Source organism: Chiroxiphia lanceolata, chromosome 2 (assembly GCF_009829145.1).
Source record: "Chiroxiphia lanceolata isolate bChiLan1 chromosome 2, bChiLan1.pri, whole genome shotgun sequence".
Lineage (NCBI taxonomy): Eukaryota > Metazoa > Chordata > Aves > Passeriformes > Pipridae > Chiroxiphia > Chiroxiphia lanceolata.
Window position 1 is genome coordinate 19039405 of NC_045638.1, and position 24529 is coordinate 19063933.

General features: G+C 39.3%; 2 protein-coding genes across 4 annotated transcripts in view; both read right to left on the reverse strand.

Moving 5' to 3' along the window:
• The window catches only part of TLR7 (toll like receptor 7), a 37453-nt gene extending 20546 nt beyond the window's left edge, over positions 1 to 16907 (reverse strand). Inside the window, exons 1-2 of the mRNA XM_032678086.1 lie at positions 10456 to 16907; positions 9040 to 9166 (exon numbers count right to left, since the gene is read on the reverse strand). Coding sequence (XP_032533977.1) covers positions 9040 to 9096 — 57 coding nt within the window. The 5' untranslated portion in view covers positions 9097 to 9166; positions 10456 to 16907. The remainder of the gene's footprint in view (positions 1 to 9039; positions 9167 to 10455) is intronic.
• PRPS2 (phosphoribosyl pyrophosphate synthetase 2) overlaps positions 1 to 24529 on the reverse strand; it is a 45598-nt gene that overhangs the window by 5128 nt on the left and 15941 nt on the right. For 2 of the 3 annotated variants that reach the window (XM_032678090.1, XM_032678089.1), the window contains 5 exons: positions 24046 to 24144; positions 22842 to 22966; positions 20172 to 20345; positions 18416 to 18575; positions 17285 to 17568 (listed from right to left, as the gene is read on the reverse strand). In XM_032678090.1, coding sequence (XP_032533981.1) covers positions 17476 to 17568; positions 18416 to 18575; positions 20172 to 20345; positions 22842 to 22966; positions 24046 to 24144 — 651 coding nt within the window. In that variant the 3' untranslated portion in view covers positions 17285 to 17475. Of the gene's footprint in view, positions 1 to 17284; positions 17569 to 18415; positions 18576 to 20171; positions 20346 to 22841; positions 22967 to 24045; positions 24145 to 24529 lie in introns of those variants that run through there. The other variant, XR_004355106.1, reaches the window with a different exon arrangement.

Consider the following 24529-nt stretch of genomic DNA (forward strand, 5'->3'; position numbering starts at 1 on the left):
AACCTAATGAGCTGCATCCACAGTCCTGAGGGAATGGGAGAGGATGTGTCTAAGTCTCTATCCATCATATTTGAGAAGTTGTGGCAGACTGGTGAAGTTCCCACTGACTGGAAAAGGAGAAATGTAACCCTCATTTTTAAAAAGGGGAAAAAAGAAATTCTGGGGAACTACAGTCAGTCTCACCTTAGTGTCTTTCAAGATCATGGAGCAGATCCTCTTGTAAACTACAGTAAAGCACACGGAAAATAAGGATGTGATTGGCAACAGCCAATATGGCTTCACGATGGGGCTGGAGTGTTGGTGGATGAGGGAAAAGTGACTGATATTGTCTTCCTGCACTTGTGCAAAGCATTTGACACAGTCTCACATGACATCCTTGTCTCTAGACTGGAGAGACGTGAATGTGACAGATGGATCACCTGGTGAATAAGCAGTTGGCTGGAGGGTTGCACTCAAAGAGCTCAATGCCCAAGTGGAGGCACATGATAAGTAATGTTCCTCAGGGGTTGGTGTTGGGAATGGTGCTGCTTAACATCTTTGTCAGTGACATGGACAGTGGGACTGAGTGCACCCTCAGCAAGTTTTCTCATGACACCCAGCGGTGTGGTGTGGTTGAAATGCTGGACGGAAGGGCTGCCATCCAGTGGATCCTTGAGAGGCTTGAGAGATGGGCCTGTGTGAACCTTGTGAAGTTCAACAAGGACTTGCTCTATAAGTGCCAGATCCTCCACGTGGGTTGGGGCAATGTCAAGCACAAAATCAGGTTGGATGGAGAATGGATTGAGAGCAGAGCTGAAGAGAAAAACTTGAGGGTATTGGTTGACAAGAAGCTCAACATGACTTGACAATGTCTACTTGCAGCTCAGAAAGCCTGTGTCCTGGGTTGCATCAAAAGGTATGGTCTTTTGAGGTGAGTCTCCCCCTCTACTCTGCTCTTGTGAGGACTGATGAGTCCAGCTCTGGGGCCTCCAACATAAGGACTGGGACCTTTCAGAGCAAGTCCAGAGGAAGACCATAAAGATGATCAGAGGTCTGGAGCCTCTCTCCTATGAGGATAGGCTGAGACAGCTGGGGTTCTTCAGCCCAGAGAAGAGAAGGCTCAAGGGAGACCTTAGAGCTTCTTCCAGAACCTAAAGGGGCTCTACAAGGACTTTGTACAAGGCCATGTAGTGATAGGACTAGGAGGAATGGCTTTAAACTGATAGAGGGTAACTTTAAATTAGATATAATTGATAAATTCTTTACTGTGAGGGTGGTGACACACTCAGGTTGCCTAGAGAAGCTGTGGATGCCCCATCCTTGTATTCAAGACCAAGTTGGATAGGGGTTTGAACAATCTGGTGAAGTGGAAAGTGTCCCTGCCCATGGCAAGATGTTTGAATGGAATTATCTTTATGGTCTTTTCCAACCCAAACCATGGTATTATTCTATGATTCTACCTCATGAAGATAGCTGTATTACAGATCATGTTCTATTTAGAGACACAAATTGTTTAGGTTTACAGACAGCCATGAGAAACCACAGAATCATAGAATCATTAAGGTCGGAAAGGCCTTTAAGAACGCCAATTCCAACTGTCAGCTCAGCACCACCACTATGTTTACCCTTCAAGCATATCCTCAAGTGCCATATCCACATGTTTTTTTTCATGATATCTAATGTAAACCTACTCTGGCATAGCTTCAGGCCATTTCCTCTCATCCTGTCACTTACTCCCTGGGAGAAGAGATTGACTCCCATCTCACTACAACATCCTTTCAGGTAGTTATAGAGAGCAATAAGGTCTTCTATCAGCCTCCTTTTCTCTAGCCTAAATAATCCCAGCTCCCTCAGCCATTCCTCATAGGACTTGTGCTCCAGATCCTTCACCAGCTTTGTTGCCCTTCTCTGGACACTCTCCAGCACCTCAATGTCTTTCGTGTAGTGAGGGGCCCAGAACCGAACATAGAATTTGAAGTGCAGCCTCCTGAGTTCAGCTGGAAAATCACTGACCTAGTCCTTCTGGCCACACTATTTCTGATATAAGCCAGGATGCCATCAGCCTTCTTGGCCACCTGGGCACACTGCTGGCTCATGTTAAGCCAGCTGCCAATCAGCACCTCCAAGTTCTTTTTCACCACCAGTGATCAGCTGCCAGCTGGATGTAACTCCATTCACCACCTCTCTCTGGGCCAGGCCAGGTAGCCAGCTCTTACCTGGTGAAGAGTACATCTGTCCACATCATGATAAGACAGTTTCTCTAGGAGAATGCTATGGGAAATAATGTCAAAGGCTTTACTAATATCTAGACAATAATATAATCTGCTAAGCAGGTCATTTTGTCACAGAAGGAGATCAGATTGGTCAAGTAAGACCTGCCTTTCATAAATCCATACTGGCTGGACCTTACCCCTGGTTGTCCTGTACTTGTTGCATGATGGCATTAGAGATGTTATTCATGACCTTCCCTGGCACCGGTGTCAGGCTGACAGGCCTGTAGTTCCCCAGATCCTTCTTCCAATGTCAAAATAAAACCATAAAACACTCACTCTTCCAAATAGGCCCTGATCTTTCTCCTGCTTCTGTTGTTAATTAGTAACACCACTATGATAAATTTGGAGGAAAAACCCCCTTACTATCTGTAATATTATTATATGAACATTAGTTTTCTTGTTTGTGTCTGTGATCTTGCCTGCCTGCCTACAACTAAATCAAAAAGGAACTACTTAAAGAAAGGACCAGACAGGAAAGCTAGGAAAGGAACCACCAGAGGCAGCTGAGACCATAGAATATTTTGGATTGGAAGGGATATGGAAGATAATCTACTTCTTTGTGTCTGTGGTCTAATTGATTTTGTCCATCTGCCTTGTGCCTCTCCCTCTGCCTATCTGCTATCCTAATCCTTCTTCTTGCTCCCATGCAGCAGCTCCATGCACAAGGACTCCCTTTATCTTATAACTCCTTCCCACCCACAGCCTACAAGCCCTTCTGAACTTGTTTCTCACACACCTTTCCATTTTAGTCCACACACATTCTTCAAAGTTTCTTCAGATTTACGAGTTTTTTGGCAGTGCAACAATGGGAGAGTTCCTGTACCAGACACAAACCTCTGACAGAAGTCTCAACAGAATTTCTTATCCCCAGAGATTAGGACTGTTCTCCACTCGGACAGAAGTGGCAGACTCAGAAGCTGGAAGCCTAACACAAAAAGAGAAGAAACCTTGTATTTTCCCAACTCCTAAGATCAAAGCATGAGTTTTACTAAATGCATTTTCAGAGACAAATATACCAGTAAGCATTTTTCTTGTTTTTCATAAATACCTCAAATACAGAAACTAAAATTTTCTATGAAAATCACATTTACTCCAACAATGTCTGAACAGCAGCAATTTAAGGCATGGTCTCTCCTGCAGTCTGTGTAGTCGAGTATGTTGATAAAGTGTCTAACCCACACTTGACCCAACCACAGGAGATGCTAGAGGCCTCTAGTGAACTGAAAGCTGGAAGTGGTGATTTTGTTCTAAACCAGTGACTTCCAGGGTGTAGTGCATTATCTCTTGCTGTGCAGTAATAAATCCCAAGCAAGGTGCATGCGCATCATAACAAATTTTATGGGGAAGGGTAGAGCTAAACAGTTTCTTGGAGAAGCTTGTTGTAAGCCAGCAAATTGTTTGTAGCTATGGCATTTTTCAGGCACTGCCAGAAGAAGGGCTGAGACTGAGGGTTAGTTGGCCATTCCAGGACAGAATTTCGACACAGCCTCTTCCTCAGACGGACATAGCGCGACTTCTGCAAAACCTTCTCAAGAAATATCAAGATAATTACATCCAGTTTTTCATCTAGAAGCCGTTGGTGGGCCATGTAAAAAGTGGTCCTGAAACTGCCGCTTTTAATATACTTATTGGTCAGCACAAATACAGTCTTTTTGCTCAGCTGAATGCTCTGGGAAAGGTTGTCAAAGACTGGCTGTCCTGGGAGCCAGTCCCTTGCTTCCAGGCATAAGTTGAACTGCCTGGCTTTTTGGTCTTCCAGCCTTCTAACCAGTTCTTCCATCACCCAGTCATTCACAGCTGGATCTTCGTTGTCATAGGCAATAAAAGCATCGTAACAGGCATCTGGTAAAGATAAACGCCGATAGCCCTTCAGCCTGGCAGTGCAGTAATGGTAACTATACCACACATCCCAGAAGTACAGATGGCTCATCACCGCAAGCACCATAAAGCTGAGGACGGTTGAAGCTGACAGAGCGTACAGGATCAAATACGAGGTGTCCAGCTCACAGGTATACAGATCCAAGAAAACCACGCTCCTTCCCTTATGTGCCCCCGGGCCAGCACAGGTCACGTCTGAGGCCAGAAGAGGAATAGTCACCTGAGTCTGATTGATCCACCAGACAAACCACACGGCCTCGCAGTTGCACTTGAAAGGGTTGCCATGCAAAAGCAGCATCTTCAGGTTGTTGATGACATTTTCAGGGAAGCTAGATTTCTTAATTACTTCAATCTTGTTTGTGCTGAGGTCCAAATACCTCAGTTTAAAAGCACCTCTGAGAAAATGTTTGGTTAGCTGCTGAATGTGATTGTTTCGGAGCATCAGTTCTTGCAGTGATGAGGAGCAATTGGACAGTTCTCGGGGAACAGTAGTCAGAAGGTTATTGCTCAGGTCCAGAGTTACTAATTTCTTCAGATAGTGGAGGTTTTCCCAGTTGAAACTCTTCAATCGATTATTGGTTAAGTTGAGGAGCTTGAGTTTGGGAGGCATTGCTTCAAAAACAGTGGGAGGCAAAAAACTGAGTGAGTTGAAGGATATATCCAGTTCTTCCAGGCTGGTCAGATTCTTGAAGAAGGATAAGTATCTAGCATTGCCATCCATCCATAAAACATCTAAACGATTTCCTCTAAATTCTAAAATTCGAAGAGATTGACTTTCCATTCCTGTGTTAATGGTGGTAGAAATGTCATTATCGTTCATCATCAGCTTCCTCAAATGGTCTAGGTTTTTCACAAAATTAAGCACATGAGTAATACCTTCTGCCAGAAAATAATGTTGATTATTGCTCAGGTCAAGAATTTCTAAATGTTCTAGCTCTTTGAAAGCAGTTTGGTACAGCAAATCAACCCTGTTGTTAGAAAAATCCAGATATTTCAATCCAGACAAGTAGGAGAATTCACTTCCATTTAAAGTTTGACTTATTGCATTATCTGACAAGTTGAGACATGTAAGGGAGCTAAGTCCCTGGAAGTCTGAGGGGTTAATAAAAAATACATTATTTCTGCTCAAATCCAGAGTTTTTCCATATTGCAGGCATTCGTCCTTAACTGAAGATTGGTAAGAAGCAGCCTCTTTATCTTTGGAACGGCAACTTCGCCCATACACATCATACCTAAAATAATGCATCTCTTGTAGTACTTGCCTGTTGTACTGCTCTACTGAAAACCCAAGATTAGAGCAGAATCCATTGGAGCTGCTATCCCCTGAAGAAGGAGAAATTTTATTCACTGAGAGGTCTATGAACTTAAGAGCTGGGAATTCTTCAAACACTGTCAGGTTTGCAACTTTGATAAAATTAGTCCCAAGATCCAAGATGGTGAGATTCCTAAGACTGAGCAGTGGGCGTAGATCCTCCTTTCTCAGTTCTTTAAAGACATAACCCTTAAGCCTCAAGGTTTCCAGGTTAGAGAGGGCAGAAAATGTCTCAGACAGTTTCAAGAAGGGAGAATACAACTTGAGTTCAAAATTAAAGGACAGATCAAGCTCCACCAGGCTGGGGACAAACTTCAAAAACTGAGCATCTCCAATCTCCTTCATGAGGAAATTTTGGGAGAGGTCAAGTTCTTTGAGGTTCTTGATACTTTTAAACCAACTGCTGGGTATGCTCTGAAGAGAGTTACTGTGAAGTCGCAAAATTCTTAAATTTTTCAAGGAATCAAAAGCCTTTGAATGTATCTGAATTGAGCCACTGGTGCAGGGAATGCAAGGATATGGGGCATTATAGCAACGTGGGCAATTGCCACTTAGATCGAGAATTTCTAGGTTGGGAAGGGCACTTAAATCCTGTTCTTGAATCACTTGAATCCTGTTATTGTAAATATAGAGTTCCTTCAAAGTAGATGACAAATTGTGTGGAATGTGTGTTAAGTTGTTGGACTTCAGAGATAGTATTGTTAATTTTTTCAGCTCCAGAAAGGCTGTTTCCTCAATTTCAAATGAAACATTGCATGGATTGCGGTAGTAACAGTTCTGTCCCAGATACAAGACCTCTATGTTTCCTAGCTCTGACAAGTTGGTTTTTTGGATAGAAAAGATAGTATTTGCTTCCAGGCTCAGCAGGGTTAAAGTAACAGGAAGACCTCGGGGTATTTCCAACAGCTGGTTTGCATCCAAGTACAGGGACTTCAGTCTTGTCAGGGCAGCAAAACTGCCATTCTCAATCTCCAGTCTTCTGTTGCAGACAAGATCTTTGGGCCCCAGTCTGACAGGCACACAGTTGCATCTGAAGTCAATCTCCACGAGGTTTTTCAGTTGAGCAAAGGATGTTGGATAGATATGGGGAATATGGTTAATACTCAGGGTGAGGTTGGTAGCGTTTTCAGGGATCCCTCTGGGGACTTGTGTGAGACGCCGGTAGGTGCAGTCCACTGTCACAGTACCTTCTGAAGATTTAACATCACAGGGCAAAGTTTTGGGAAACCAAGCTCCAGACAGCAGCATCGGAAACAGGAAGAGCAAGACAAATAGCAAAGCATTTGACATCTTTGCACAAGGTACCTAAAAATAAGGAAGCACAGGTATTAGTGTAAGGTAATTAAACATTTCACCCACACACTGGGTCAGACCAAATAGGTCTACACTTGTAGATGTGCAGGTAGGATTATAAGTTTTGTTGGTATTTTGTTGGTATTCCTTACTTTACTATCACAATGTATTGCAGTGTTAATATAAATATCACTCTCTAAATAAGGAATTGGTAAAAAAATCTACTGAAAAAGTGGCAACACAGGTGATTGAAATTTACATCTCTGTGAATGTTCTTTTCTTTTAAGGGGAAACAGGAGGTGTTAAACTTCCAGCAGATTGCCATTGCATATGGGAGTAGATGAGCAAAGTTACTGTTTCATAGTGTATGATAGATAAAATCTATAGTCACTTAAAAACTAGTGCAGACTTTCAGACTTACTGAAGCGTCAGCACAGCTGGAGAGTTGACCTAAGCCAGTCTATGACTTTATTTCCATAAGGTTTAATACCACTTTGCATTTTCACTCTTCAATAAGGACAGGGGGCTGAGAAAACACTGTAGCAATGTCAAGTGTGAAAATGAAAATCAAAGACAGATTTAAAATTGGGCATGTTCCATATAAGACTAATAAGCATTAAATACCCAGAGCCAAAATCCCACAGGCATTTAAAGAAACTTTCAAAATATTCTCTGTGTCTGTCAAGTCTTTGTGCTCTTGCCTACTTTATAGATTTATGTGTATTATGGGAAGGACAATAAGCTTTTAATATGTCACAGCTTACCTGTTACTTCCTCAGCAGTGGTCAGTGTCAAAGAAACCCCGGCTGGCAAGTTGCCAGCCTTGGCTTGTGTGACACGGGCAGAGAGGCCGTGACCATTTTGCTGCACTGCCCAACATCTTAACTGCTGGTGTCAGGTGCCGGCCATTTCTCCCTTGAAAACTCAGTGTTGAAGGCTTGGAGATGCACAACACATAGAGGGCTCTTAAATAAGCAGGATTTGTCCGGATAATATTGATTAAATGTTAAAACCCAGGTAAGCAGCAGAAAACTGGAGGATTAGGTAAAATGTCCAAGATACAAGGAAATGGTTTTTTCTCTTTAGCTGGGGCACAAGAATATACAGAGATCTGCTCCAGCAGTCTGTGCAAACCCTGTTGAGTGTTACAAAGACATGCCTTGCAGGTGACACAGACTTGGAGGTGAAGCGAGCCTTCCTCTTGTACGCTCTGTTTACAGTGTCTCCTAGACAACTTTGTGGTTTTGTGTTACCTTAGAGAACTATGTTAAACCTACCTCTGCATCCATGTACCTGGAAGAGTGCTCTAGTGACCTGCAGGGCAGCAGATGTGTGAGAAGGCAGACCAAGTCTCACACAGCACTGCACTTCTGCTATCTAGAGTCCACAGTCTAATGGCATCACTTTGGGGATTCAGAGCCTCAGTACAGAAGAAAAAATGTAGAAGTCCACTGCAGATGTAACCTAGTACAGTACTACACCCCAGCCTTTCCTATTCCACATTCTTTCCTATTCCCTGGCAATGCTACAGTGCCACTTTCTTTTCAGCAGATCCTCTTAGAAAAGGCAAGGGAGCTAAATAATATGGCTGGTAGGAATCAAATAAACCACCATTTGGTTATTCGTCATGGAATTCACATTGGACTCTCACCCAGACGGACGCCATTGAGTAAGAGAGTTTACCAGCATTTTCAGCTCAGTCTAGCCAATCCCCTTGAGAGGAGGATTAACTTTTCTGATTTCCTGATGTAGAAAAGTCTTTGGATGAAAATGATGCATAAGAATAATCAGAGTATGTGGGGAGCAAATTTGGAAAAGATAATAAGCATTCATTTCCTCCCAGCTCCCTAGATCTTTTTCTTAAACTCTTTTTTCTCCACTAATGCAGTCAGAGATGTGAAAGGAAGAAGGGAGGGCTCTACCATTGCTATTCATTACATGGAATACTGAAGGTCTTTCTTTGAGTGACAAGTGACAGAATCAAAGAAAAATCTTTATATATTCTTGTAAATATTTTGCCCACCTTCCTTCCATTCTTTTTTTCCAGGAAATACACCATATTATGCATGTAAAAGATATTATGAGATTAAAGAAAAGCCAGAGAGTGCCTATCCTAACCAAATGGCCTATGATGTCCCGGCATCTGCCTCCCTCCATCTCCTGCTTTAGCAGACCAATGGACCCCAGAGTCAGGACCATTATCCAAGGCATGTTCCCATGGAGCATGGTAGAGAGGCTGTAGGGGAACTGCAGAGACTCTCTGCACTGCAGGACATATTGCTCCATTGTATTGATGCCAATTACCTTTATCTGTTGATGCACAACACAGCAGAGCTTGAAGTGCCAGTCGTCACCAGCCATGGACAAAGAACCTGCAGTCACTGAGGGAAAAATACTGACAGTTGCTGCACATCAGACTCCAGGAGCCATTCTAACTTTAAAGGAAGGAAGGAAAAGTAAATTAGATTCAACCTTTAAAGATTTGATAAACCACATTAAGCCATTCTATCCAAGTACTGGAGCAGGACAGGGGCAAGGTGTGATTGCAGTCTAGATTGACAAAACAAACTTCCTACATGAATTCATAAGCAGCCACTGTACTCAGGCCCTTAATTTCAGGTGCTTACCCAAGGTCCTCAATTCATTGTCACCAACCTGGGCTGCACTGATGTTCAAGAGAGAGTGGGAGAGGAGAGAGTGAGAGAGAGCGAGAGCCAGAGAGAGAGAGCCAGAGAGAGATAGAGAGAGGAAGAGGGAGAGGCAGCCCCTCTGTAGGTGCTGCTGGGCTCTGGAGATGGAAGGAGCTCTGACTGACTACACACCAGAGACTCACACTGCTGATTTAGGTGCCTGAAATTAGGTGCAGTGAATATGGGCCTTAAAAGTCTTCATAAATATCTTTCTAGGTTTCTTAAGAAGTCAAAGAAGACCTTTGGAGCATTTAGAATGCTCAGATTTTGAACTCTCATGTATTACAGTATTATTAGGAACCTAAGTGTTGTTGCAGAGCCAGCCTAGCTCCTACCATCTTTGTGCTTCATTGCTTCGTATAGTCTTCTCTTTCCTAATATCTTTGTAATGTATTATGTATTTTAACTGTAAGCTGTTGCATTCTGGTGTTATATCTGACTATTTGCATGTGTAAGACTTAGGAGCTGTTTAAGTACCAGAACAAATAAAAAGACTTTTAAATAGGAGAAACAAGCAAAGTCTTTGCAATGAGAAGCTTGTTTAAAAGTACAGCTGGAGTGTGCATGTGAACTGTTCTTTTCTCTGTGATCTACACTTGGCTTCATAAGAAGTTCAAAAAGCAGTAATCTACTGATCCTAATGGGCATGTGCAAAAATCCTTAATGATTTAGAGTGTTCTTCAAATATTCAGCAACAGTACAACTAGGTGTTTCTGAAGAAAGATTTTCTGTAGAGATTTCACATGTATTTTAAGAGATAACAGGAGGAAAGTGTAGAGAAAAATGAACACCTCAGAAGTTACAGCAATTAGAAAAGACGTTATTATACACGGTCTGTAGCACCGCAGCACAAGTAAGTATTAGAGCAAAGAAATGCTTTCCCTTCCTTTCATAATGCACTGCAGCTTCTAATTATAATAGTAAAACTGAACAGTTAGAAAGCAGAAAAGCAGAACATGTTCTTAAAGTCTTCCACAACAGTTCAGTAAAAGAGGTGTAAAAGCAAATTTAAAATGAAAGTTTAACATACCATTTTCTGTGTGCTTCCAGATCTGGCAGATTTTTTGTTTGAAGAGCCTGTAAACCAGAGCAGAAGAAAACAGCATAAAAGTGGTCCCCCTGGTTCAGATGAGGTCCAGAGGAGAGTAAAATATGACATAACTTACTCAAGACAACAGCAGTAATCACTGCTCTATTACTATTCTTCACCTCAACTGCAACTTGAGAAATAATTGAATGTGAAACAACTGTTGCAACCCACTTCCTCAAATATTTGTACTTAAAACAACAGTACCTCATTTTCTGCTCCACCCCTAAGAAATAATGGAGTACTCTTATTTTCCCCCTGAATGAGTAATTTTCACATTACTCATAAATCCACGTGCTTTTATTCTGCAGTTTATATGCTGCAATTTACTGTTTTCTTCGTTACTTTTGAACAGTTTTAATTTCAAACTGTATTTTACCTTGCTACAGTGTCACACCATAAAGAACTATAAGACCTACTCAGAAGAGATAAATATCCAAGCCACAGGGAACTCTGAAAGGGGACAGTAGTGAAGTATTTGGCCACAAAGCTTAAAATCAATCAGCTGGGAGACAAACGCACTACATAAGGGTAACCAGTCACTTCAGACCATTAACATTTGCAGGAGATCAAGTTCCTCCTTTCACCCATCCCCCTTTTTTAGTATAAGTTGCATGAATAGAGATACAGACATAGTTAATTGATGTTAAAAATAGTTTAGATTTAGAAGTTTAGTAATTTTTATAATTATTATTATTTTTTTGGCATTCATTCCTTATGCAAATAGCTTCAAGAACTGGGACAGTTCTAAGCTGAATACTTTATTGAAGAAATGTCTATTAAGTGAATGGGACTTCGAGGAAGGGAACCAAAATAAAGCATGATAAAAAGGATAGTGGTAAGGGCATAGGAAACAGCATACAGAAAGGTGAAAATTGCATGGGAGAGTGTAAAAGGGTCAGAATTAAAAATGACAAGGATAAACTTAAGCTGGTGACAATCCAGCATTACACAGAACACGGTGTCTGTCTGAGAGTTTCTCACTTAGAAATCTCTGTGCTTAGCAGAACAGACTAGTGCAATGATTAGGATATTTATTAAGTGGAGTTTGTGGGGGTTTTCATGTCTTCTTTCCCTACATATTTTTATTTATATTTTAAATAGCAATTCATAATTTCTTTGACCATGATGGAGCTGAGAAACTCATTTCAGATGCCTGGAACCTGAAGAATGAACAGGGAAAGAATTTGCAGTCATATTTGCAAATTCCCTGTGTTTAGAGTCTGAGTCATTTAGACATGAACACAAAACCAAGAAAGTCATTGCCATTTTAATCAGAGTCTAGGAAAAGGCTCATTAATTCCCAACTATATTAATTTGGGACTATATTTCTCACCCTTGTGGCTGAATACTAAAATACTACAACAAAGTATGATTCCTCTGCTCTTTATTGATAACCAGATTTTGCTTTTCATGCAAGATGCACTGAGGTTTTCACTGAGTGCTACTGTAACTAATGCAGAAATCTTACTAAAATCCTACTATGTGCTGCAAGGACATTCAACACATTTCTAGTAGGATGAAAACCTGCACTACAAACACCATACACTAGTTATTCCGCTCTGGATTTTTCACACTCTATGTGACCACAAAGGAAAGTTACCTTCCACTCGTTTATAATTATTCACCAAATATGCTTAATTAATCATGAAAGAAGAGAATGAGTCGGCACAAGTTTGACTGTGTATGTTGACTTCTTCAAGCACCCAGCCATTCCCTGGTACATGACACTGGAGCATGAGACGCTTAATGTCCACTTGCTTTGATTGCAAGTAGGTTTTCTAAATCACAGTGTCCAGTCACACAACCCTGTAATCTTTGACAGGTGCTCAGTATCTTTGGAGATCTCCCTTGCAGCATAAACCTACAAACTGTGGAAATTTTAATAGCTGTACTGACACTTAGCATTTCCTTTTGGAATAAGGCTGACTTTTTTTCATATTAGGAATTTGCTGTCATCCGTCTAAGAGCTCGAGTTTCAATTCTGTTCAAAGTGAAACTGCAGCTTTTAGCTGAACACCAATAGAAATGCAGAGTACTTTTTTGCCGTCTTTTTTTCTTTTTCTTTACCTAAGAAATGTGGGTAAAAAATTACAATATTTTCCTTCAAAAGGTGGGAGTAAATGTACAGCAGCATAGAAGTCCAGAATTTCTGAACTATAATTTGGTTTTTAAAGGCACAAGGAGTCACTGATTTACTGATTTCAAAAGTTTGGTTTCCATCAGATGCTGCACAAAATGTCTTTTTTCTGTGTTGTGAAACACAAGGAAACTGAAAAGCAGTTACTGCATCACATGTTAGGGGAAGATTCACTGGTAACAGTAAATGTATATTGCTGCCTCTGTGAAAGAAGAATATAATTTAAAATAAAGCAGGAGTCCTTAATTGTCTAAATCCTTCGTGTAGAAGTTTGGTTGTCAGTTGGCTTGTAATCAGATCAGTAAACTCACATTTCCTTTTTTTTTATTCCTAATGTCTTGCAGCAAAATCTTTTCTTTATAGTGCCAACCCTCATATCAAGAATGATGATACCACCCCACATATTCATGGTTAATACAACATTCAGTGTAAGATTGCATAATTTACCCAGGAAATTATTCAAGAAAACCAGTTAGGTTGTGCACTTTTGAAATAAATAAGCTGACTCTTCAAAGTGATGTAGACAGATGTACAAAAAGAACCACAAAGAGACATGGATAGGAAAATTGAGGAAATTAAAACAAAATGACTTGCAGAAGCCTTAAAGCTTCCGTATGTATGATCTGTGTATGTAATGCAGGATCCTTGCTGATAGTAGTTGCAGAAATGTGTATTAAACACTAAAAGTAACAAAAACAATAACGAGAAGACAGCAGTGGAGGGGATTGGCCAAAAACAAGGGCAGAGGAGCACTCAGAGCTCTGGTGAGGGAGGAGACCCAAACCACCCAGGGCGCTGAGGTACCACTGAGGGAGCCTCCTGTACCACAGAAATAGACTTGGCCATTTCTGAAAGCTGAGGCTGCCCCGGGCTACATCTGTGCCAAGACTGACTGACTGGTGTTTACAACAGGTTACACTTGTGTTCTGGAAGCAAAGGTGCCTGCCACTTTTACTGAAAGTGAGTTGCCTTCAAGAGAGGCAGAAGGCATCCAGAACTACCTGAAATAAGATGGAGCTATTTTCCAAGCTCTCCAGGGTCAGCAATACAGCTACACCTCTCCTGTTTGTTCCTTCCTAAGAGACTGATAAGATAGAGTAGCCAGAGAGGGCATCCCTGCCTTTCTCTGGGAGATGAGAAGGAGGAGTGCCAAGGCAGCAATGTTGGAAGCAGTGGGGCACGCTAATGCAGGAACTGCTGGCAAATAATAAAACTGGTCGGTTCAGAGGAATTATGGCACTTGTGAGAGAGATATCCTCAACTCCTACTTTTTATTGATAACATTACTAGCCTTTTTAAATGTTTAACATAGGTAATCTTGCCATGGTTTATGAAGTCATTCTCAGGCAAAAGCACTGAGAGAGTACTGAAACAACCTCTGCAGAACAACATGGAACTCAGACACTGCTGGACCCAAACAAATCACTTATCAGGAAAACAGCTTCAATGGAAATAAAGGCTTAAGATTAGGACAAGCAAGTGTAATGAGGCTCATATTAAACATGCAAGCATGTTAATATTCTGATTTATTATAGTATTTGATATTGCTTTTTCAAAAATTGTGCATGACATTTTTATGGCTGAGGGCTACCACTCAACAGGATATTTTGATAAGAAGGAAATGGAGCTGTTGTACCAAGTCCAGAGGAGGGCCACAAAGTTGATAAGGGGACAAGAGCACCTCTCCTACGAAGACAGGCTGAGAAAATTTGGGCTGTTCAGCCTGAAGAAGATCTCATAGCAACCTTCCAGTATCTGAAAGGGGCCTACAAGGAAGCCAGAGAGGGACTCTTCGTCAGGAACTGTATTGATAGGACAAGGAATAATGGATTGAAATTGAATGGGTTCAAACTGAAATAAAGAAAAGAAGAAATTATTTGCTCTAAGTGTGGTGAGGCACTGGAACAGGTTACCCAAAGCAGCTCTTGGGTGGAGATAGAGCTAGGTTAATAAATAAGAAATAAAAAAGGGTAGATGATGGAAAAATGATCACTCACCACCTCCTGACAGCAAAGCAATGCCCAGCTGGCCTCACAGTGACATCTGGTTTTGCCAAACCCTCATCCCTCCACTCTCCATCCCAATTTTATTGCTGCACATGGAACTATAATGGCTTGGGTTTTCCCTTTGGTCCGCTGGGCTCTGCAAACTTGGCTGCGTCCCCTGCCAGACTCTTGCTCACCCGCAGTCTGCTCACCAGTGCAAAAAGGCCTTGAGGTTCTGAATCTGCCCTCCCAATTCTCTTCCAAACCAGGCTGTGTGGAGCTTGGCTGCCAGCCTAGGGCAGCCACCACTCAACACACCAGAGACCACAGCACTGGCATTGACAGCAGACACCAGACAAGCAACTGAGAGAGAGACTTGTACAGTGAAAACATGCTCAGATTTCACTCCCAACAGTCCACTGCTTCAGCAACAGCCTCTGAACATTTGACACTTCAAACCCCTGGAGTCTCTGGCAAGAGGTTCCAGAAAGGCTGCAAATGTCAGGTATTCTTACCAAGAAAGGCAAAAACGTGTACTTCCACGAGGGCAGGAGAACAAGACAAAATAAGGTTTCTAGACAAATATGAGCTAAATCCTCTAACTTATGCTATACAATGTGGCTTTTTTCATCATTTCAAAATGATGCTGCTGAATGAGGAATGTTTCCCACCAGGCTGAAGTGTCAGCTGATCTTCAGACCAGAATCCAGGCATGGAGGGGGGAGCATAGAGCGTTAAATACCAAACACCTCACAATTCTCTGTTTCCACGGCTTTAATTCTGTCAAAATGGATGCGGTTTTCACAGAGCTGCTGGAATTCACCCATAACTCTTCATAAGCATTTCAAGTGCGCAAAAGGCAGCAGACACAGTAAGCTTAATTCTACCATTTTCCTTCTGCTCTTTCCCCCATCTCATTCTGTTAAACAGCGTTGAGTAGGTTTACTTACAACCATCTGAGAAACACAAACTTCAACTGCTCATGAAATGTTAACTCAGACTCCCAAGGAAATTTAAACATTGTATCCCTTCTGTCAGACCATAAAAAGAAGAAGGACACCTTATTATAAAGATGTGTGCCAGTCTGGTGTGATTAACGGTTCATCTGTATGTCCAAGACAGCTGCAGCACGATTCATGAACAAGGTTAGAATGTAGGCATTGACTCTCATGCTATTTGGCCTGTGCAGGGCATGGTCTCCAATGAAAGTTTCAAAAGAACAGAAGGGCAAGAAATCTCTTGGCACAAGTAATTTTGAAGCTTTATTTATAGTACTTGTGCACAGCAAAGGAAAACAATTCAGCATTTTATTTGGAACAAAGATCTGATCTATAAAGCAACTGAATTGATATCATGTATCGTATACCTTTTGTGTAGTATTAAGTTACAAACTTCTGTATACTCAAGTCGTTACCCCCCAGGTCTGTGGCCACTTAACTGCTAAGTAATATTTTCAAGACAATAGGTTAACTTATCTTATATTTAAGAAATCTCTTTACAAAAACCCCACAATTCTGTAAATTTGTTTCCACTGTGTTATAACAGTTTTGAAAATTCAACTGTAATGAGGAATTCCTCTGAGAACTAGTGGCTTAACTGAATTTTCATCACAATAACTTATATACCCCATTTGTGTATTCATCATTGAAAGCAGTACAGGTGAAATTCTGTTTTACTCATTCCCATGTAGGAGGAATAATTCCACAGAAGCAATAGAAAATTACGGGGGGGGGAGGGGGAAATGATGACCAAATAGATTTATTCTCAGAGAAACAAACAAACAAAATAAAAGGCTGTCTTGGCTGGAATGAAAAAATCCGCTTTATAAAACAGCATTTTATACAGGTAGAGCACCATAGGTTCAGTGGCTGCACAGTGAAGTATTGTGGTACTTTGTAACAGAAACCTGATGATCTACTGACTGTGCAGTTTGAAAATAAAAACAATAAATATTTCAGCTACTTTTTAATCACGTAGATGTGGGTAGAGACCAATTCATATAAGTGTGTTTAAGTTTTCTGTTTGGACTTTGCACAGTAACATTTACAATATTAACAGGAAAACTGCTACAAAAATATTCATATTATCACAATCAGAGAATGGTAAAAACTACAAAGAAAAAAGGAAATTTAAACCAAATTGCTAATGATTAAAGGTTGGTCCTTATTATTGAAATAAGGGATACTAATAACCCCAGGAATATTGAAACATTAGTCTTACAACTGCAGACAGTAACTGCATGGAATGGATGTTATGCAAATCATTTAATGTAATCATGTCATGTCATGGCTGGGCTTTGCGAACAAACATGAATTGTACGAAACAATTAATACTATGTGTGTGTCAACAGTTCCTCAAAATTAGCATGACCTTTACAAACTGTTAGGGCTTACAAAATATTATTCCTGGTAATTAAATATAAAAAACAAACAAAAAAACCAGCTGCCTGCCCAACAGATTAATAGCTACAAGATACTCAAGTCTGCAGCACTTAGCTGAACACAGAAAATGATCTTACATGTATACATCTCATTCAGATCTGTGAAGAATTTGTAGTTATCTATGGAAAAATGGATCCAAAACAGCAGTTTGGCAGAAAGTGAGGACAGGCACATAAAAGAGAACTTAAGCAACACAGAAAACTTTCAGACTCTTGAGGCAATTCATAAGGTTGCTTCAAGATGGAGATTTATTGCCCATTTATAACAAACAAGTGGTGATTAAACATACAAGCTCTGGAATTGTACAAAGATACTCATTTCTTGTGGTTGATGTCCATCATTAAAAACAGTGCTAGCTTAAGGGACCTTTGCAAAGATGCAGTGTAATCTCCTGCAGTTACAAGGGCACATGACTGAACAGGTAGGACACAGATTCACCATTGTGTGTTCTTCGAATTGCCTCTGCCAGGATCATGGAAATGTCAATAAACTGAAAGAAAAATCAGTAAGAAAAATTTTATGGGATGCCAAGAACAATAAAACTATGCAGTTTATAAACATATATACAAACATTCAATCTACCATTGTGCTCTCTTATTTCTAGGAAGAATTATAACATTAAAACTTTAGGTATTGAACATATACATAATAACTGCACTGATACAAAGTAAAACTCAAAAACTGAGTAAGAAAGCATTGACTAAGATTGCTGCACAGTAATACCGTTAAGACTTCTGATAAAAGGCATATTGTGAAAAACCCCCACTATTCTTGCCATCAGATGGCAGTGTCTGCTTGACACAAATACAGTTTAGAGGAAGTAAACCTTTTAAGTGCTTGTCTTGTTTCAATAAATACCAAATAAATGTTAGGCTTTTAAAAAAATCCAATAATGCATTAAAACCCCCAATCTTTTATGCTTTTCTCCACTCTATACTAAAGAAAACCTCCAATGAAACACATGACTTCCCAGAACAATTCCATTAGTGTTTTTCAAGAAAAAAGTCTAAGATTTCTGTGGCCTCCACAATAACATAAGTTCCTGCATGAAAATATTGTATGATTAATATTGATTAAAAATAGCCCACCAAATTTTACATTTGCCACTCTTTCACAAGCAAGCATACTCAAGGTGCGGCAAATATCAAATATTTTGCAATGCTCTATTGTACTACCTGAATCCTCTTAAAACAGTTCTTTGGTATGTTTTAGTAAAACTTTTTGCAAACCATGTATTTTAGAATATTAATTTCCTCTCAAGGCACAAATTCTAGCACCAGTGAACAGTAAAACACAAAACCAGAGTTTAAAGAAATTAAACAAAAATACTGCTGTACCTGTATTTTTGGGCAGTGTTTCATTTTCTCCTCTTGGGGGATTGTATTGGTTACCACAACAGCCTCAAATGAAGCATTATTAATCCGAGAGAGGGCAGGACCAGAAAAGATGCCATGAGTGAGAATGGCATAAACTTTAGTAGCTCCAGCAGACACCAATCTGTAGAACACACAAGAAAAGTATGACGTGATGCATGTTTACATACACAGCTATAGATAAAGCGAGATACAAATCTCTAAAATACATTTTACTCACAAATTCCTACAAATAAAATACCTACAAAATAATTCAGACATTTGTATAACCTGAAAAAGTTTAGAACTGTCTCAAAAAAAAACCAAAACCAACCTCATACACTGACAATTAAATAAAAGAGTTCTTATTTGCAGCAGCGATACTAATTTAAATTGCTGCATTTTGACCCTATCAGCACAACACACAACTGAACTCGAGTACAAGTTTTCTATCTTAAAATCAAGTAGGTTGGATGGCAGCATTCACAACCCTATTGTGTTTCCATTATCGTCCACCTTTATTTTCATCTGCAATTCAAAGAGTTCTGCTTGGAAGGAGTTTCTGAGGAAGAACAAATGTTAATGATTAAAAGCCTGGCTTGCTGCAAGGTTGAGAGAAGACATGCTGCTGATGCAAGCACTCAGCGAACTGGTGCAGCAGAGGAGGAAGAAAAAAGGAAGTATAAATCAAAGAACTAGAACACCTTGTGAATAAGTCAAAATATCTTCAATTTGGTTTTTTACTGGCCTCGATGCCTCGAAATGCTCAGTTATGTCCTAACTGCTTTTCTAGCCTTGCAAACAGGGACCCTGAAGAATGGCATTTTATCGGATAATCACAAAGGCACAGGAGAAAGCATAAGAGAGGGAAAAAAAATCCCACAGAAACATCATCTCATTTTGAACAACTAAACAAAATCAAAGTTTTCTGGTCATTCTCAGCAATACATTTAGTAGCTGCAAGGAGGTAAGTAACCTCCAAGGAGGATGCAGCTTGACACAGTGGGTACCAAGGGTATGTGCTTAAGTTTGTACTTAAGTAAGTTGATCTGCTGTATCTGAAAAAACATTTCTTAGTTCATCTGCTTGATATGCATCTAGGATGCTAAGATAAAAGGAGTTCTAAGAAGTATTTTGGTGATCAAGTCTAATTAAACACAAAGTACATCCCACCTAGATCTGACTTTACTGAAAAGCACTACTTCATGCCAACAATATGATATAAGGCAGCATCACTCAAGCAAATGCATCTTCCTTAGTGAACACTGCGGATACTTTGAAGGTGTTTGATGGGTTTAAAATTTGGTCTCTAGAAATCTACTGCAGGTAAATAAAGAGTGCTTCTTTCATAACAGGAAAAAAATAACGGCCTTCTTTTTGACAGGAATTAACTTCCTCTAAGCACAGGAGTATAGAAAAATATTGTTGGCTAGGCAGTTTGTGATTTTGACTGTAAAGTGCATTACACAGCCCAAATCTCTTTCAAGTTATATGACATTTTATTTATTCTGTGCTCTTCCTAAAAACAAATAATGTATTTCTGTAAATATTTTCTCAATTCCATGTTTTAAAGAAGGACACAGCTTGATCATAGAACTGTGACCTATAGACTCAAGGATCAGAATGACTTCATGCTACAGATGTCAGGCTGGGTTATAGGCATGCAGGAAGACTGCATTCATCAGCTGTCTCCAGGTTGCAGTACAGTGAGAACAGTGAGCCAGTTCACAATAATACTTACTTCTCTGCTGCATGACATATTGTGCCACATGTGTCAGCCATATCATCGACAAGAATTGCTACTCTATCTTTCACGTCACCAACCAAGACCATTCTGTCCACTTCATTTGCCTTCTTTCTTTCCTTATGAATGAGAGCAAATTCCACATTCAGTCTATCAGCAATTGAAGTAACCCTGAGTTATGGGAAGAAATACACCATATTTAGAGAACCATTTTAAAAGAAAGAACAGTCATACATATGTATTTTTCACAAAACACAGTTTTTGTTTCCTGGCTTTCAAATTACCACAGCAAAAACTTTTGCAAGGAATGAGACAGACAGAAATAATCTTAATTCATTGCTAATAAATACAACCAGAGTGTCTTAAGCTATACTCCAAAAATTGATTTTTTTAATTGAATTGACTTTGGTTTTCTGTCATTAAGTGTCTGGCTTTGAAAACATTTCAGCTTTTCACAAGCTTTTATTAAGCTGCTGCAATACAAGTCACACTAGGTAATTTAAAGCAGAGGAAATTCTAAGTCAATTCTAAGCCTACCGGAGCATGCACTTTAATATTCTAACTGAAAAATACCATTGCAGGATGTGAAACCAAACCAAAGGGGAAAAACCAAAACAGGTAACAGTGATTAATAATTCTTTTCACAGTACTTGAATAGTAATCAAGCTTACTTCATTAATAATTCCCTCAGCATACATCTGCTTGACAAAGATCTTTTAAAACTATTCAGGGTGACCTCTGCTGGCCAGACAAACTTCCAATAAAAAATTTAACTTGTTATAGACTTCTGATTGCTTTCTTCAGTTTAATATAACAGAGCTGTTAGGTATCAAGACACAGGAATAAACAATTCCATGCTGTCTTTTTAAATGTTAGTGCAACCTTGTAACCTGTATTTTTAGAATATGTTTAGAATGTTCTTAACAAGTTTCTTAACATGCATGGTTAATAGAGTTTTGTTTCTTTACCACTTAAATATGAAGGAGTTGTTACAGTATTTCAATAACTGCATAATAAACAAAAAATCCAGAAATTTTGAAAATTTTTGTGAATAGTATGATTTAATATCAAGTCTCAATACCTCAGAGGCATTAAGATATCAATAGAATTTGCATGCTTTATTTCAGTCACAACATTTAATAAGCTCGGGAACAAACAAACAAATGGTAAGAAACAAAAAGAATTCAGATATTTTAAATAAGAAGATGGATTTTTTTTTAATTAATCCTTACTGATTTAAATTTTGAGCCAACTCACGTTCAATTTTCACATTCTATTCACTTTCCATTAAGTACTACTTTGTAGTTCTACATATTTTAAATGGAAAGGCCAAACCATATTCTTCACATTACATTGCAGGAGGTGAAGGAGAAGCTGTGACGTTATTGAAAACAACATCTGCCCCTACTTAACCAGCAACTGTTTGGTTGCATTACAACAAAGATACTAAAGATAGACTGCAACTATCTATATTAAATACAGTGAGAGTGATCTTCAAAAAATAAACTTTTATGATTAACTTAATAATACATAAATACTGGGCAGGGGAAAAAATGCTGTCTTGTGACTTGAATTCTAAGCAAAGGTTGTATTTTGTTTAAAAACAAAACCAAACAAAAACAATTTCAAACAAAAAACAACTGTGAAAATAACAGTATCCAGACAAGAATGAACAAAGAAATTTAATCGACTGAGTCATGTGACCTTTAGAATGCTTTCTATAGTTTATATTCTTTACATCCTTAAGTTGATTAATCTAAAAACGAACAACTATGGAGTTGTAATCAGTCTTATTTCCTTACTAATCATTAAAACATGAACACTCACAAAAGACCCAAAGATTTCAATTAAAAGAAAATTATGACAATCTTTCACATTTTTCCCCATACTACATTTCAGAGATATAAATTGCTACGGACTTACAGGATTATTATTTCATTTTTCTTTGTTCCCTTTGCAGTAGCAGCACAACCAATAAAACTTGAGAAGCAATAAGCACCTTGCCTCAATGGCATGCTTTATCACCTCACCAGCCAGTGTGCTACCGAGCTTTTGCATTGGTTTACACTCAGTCGATACCAAATAAAAGACAGTCTGCTAAGCGAGTAACACATGCTGCGAATGAAGAAACGAACTAAGTTTGCTATTTTTTCCTTTTGCCACTTCACTCCCCTTTTTCAGTATTTATAATGCAAAACTCAGGGTCAAGAAGTTTACAGCTCGAATGCAATAACATAAAGAAAAAGGAAATACGAGTCAAGCAAGCTCTTACCTAAATGCCAGCAGGTACAGTGGGAATAGGCCATATGTTTTGACAGGGAATGGAAGCTTAAGCAATTCCAGAGTGAAGCAGGAAGAGGTGCAGCAACTGGACTAAAGAAGCAAGCAGCAGGAAAAATCTCTCCCCTCCTGTGGAGGGATTCAGCTAATGAGGCCACATCCAGGGAGAGAGAAAAATATTTTCTTTAGAGTATAGAAAGGTCCTGAATGTCTTCAAGCACGAACAACATTGGAAGGACTATTGTTCTGTTTTTACAGTGTAGTTGGATTCATCAGTGATGTACCCTATATCTTGCATATTTCATAGAGGAAAATAGAAGACTAGACAAACTAGTTCATTAACCACTAACTATATGTAAAACTAATAGTTTTAAGCTTGTATAGTACCTTTTTGCACCACCTGCATCAGGTGAGACTATGATACAATTTCTCCACTCAGGAATGTTCTCTTTAATCCACTGTAGCACTGCAGGTTCTGCATACAGGTTATCTACTGGAATGTCAAAGAAACCCTAGTCCAAAAAAGAAAGAATTTCATGAATATATGTTTGTATCTTACCTGAAACAAAGACACAGGGAAAGAATCAAGCCTTTGCCTTTCTAAATGGTAGAACTTGAATTAGTACTTTACACTGGCCTAATTCTGCCCTCTGATACTACTGTCAAATGCTGCTCAAGTCAAATACTAAGGTCTCTAAAAATCTCACTCAAGAGTAGTGAATCAGAGAACAGATGTTCTCAATTGACATAAAAAAATCAGAAAAGGTGATCACCTTCAGGCACTCAAGTAAATTCATGCTAGTGAAAAGCTCTCAAAAAATCCTGTGAGTAATACATAACTTTCATAAATTTCAACTGCTTGACATGAACAGCAGTATTTCAACACAGGGAAGACTCCAGCTAGTATTACTTGAGCAGTAGAATCTTTGTTTTTGTCCAAATTGTAAAGATAAGAAACCTATGTTAAACCACAAATGAAACTACTTCTTATTTGAGTGACAGTCATCTAGCATAAGAAGAAATTCTAATTAAACAGAATGCCAGACCTGGAAGATAAGATATTTTCTAGAAAAAATAAGATATCTTAAAACAAGGTACACATGAGAATGACGAAAGGTGTCTGCTCTATTACTGAGCAAAAAGTTCTGTGATTTGCTGGATTCAGCAGTAAGCCAGGTAAGTGTTGCCAACCTTCATCTCCACTTCTTTTAAGAGAATACTGTACCCTTTGTTGTAACAACAAAACTCTACCTAGGGCAACACTATAATTCTGACAAGGCTCAGATTAAGAGAATTTGCTGCAAGCCAGTATATTTTATGTTCTGGAAGCTCTTACATTAGGCTTGGCAAATTTTACTGAAGACTCCAATGCACAAATATTTGAAATGAGTGCAAAATCACCCCATAAAATCAAGACTGGTCTCTTTCTAAAAGGGAATTTAATTAGAAACAGGTAGGGAGACTTTCTCTGAACCCTGGGAGTCCTGTACATAGCCCATCAAAACCATGAGAAAAGGCAGAGAATTACTACTAGCCTTTCCCATCAGTTCAGTAGAGCTCCTAGGCACAGCTAGTAGGAACCAATAGTTACCTGGATCTGAGAAGCGTGTAAGTCCATGGTGATGATGTGGTCAGCCCCTGCAACTGACAACATGTTGGCAACAAGTTTTGCAGAGATTGGTGCACGACTCTGAGGAATAAAGCACAGATGCTTTAATTTTAACAATATTTTGACTAGATGCAAGGAGTAAGTAGTTTAGTTACTTTTATTGGGTTTTTTTCTTTAGAATATTTGGAATCTAAACATGAAAAGTTCCAGAACTTTTGCCAAAATATCCTGTCAATAGTTTGTCTTGCTACTAGGGTTTTGAAACTCAGCAAAGTATTCAGGTATATCTAAATCAGTTTGCACAGTCTGCCTAATAATGCTTTGTATTAAAAAGATATAAAATTGGGGATACAGTTTTCCAGTTCTTCTGCTTACAACTTTCAGATATCTTTCCTATAGCAGAAGACAATCTCTATTTCTCTAATTCACTACCCTACACAGACATCCAACTCTAAAGCAACTACCC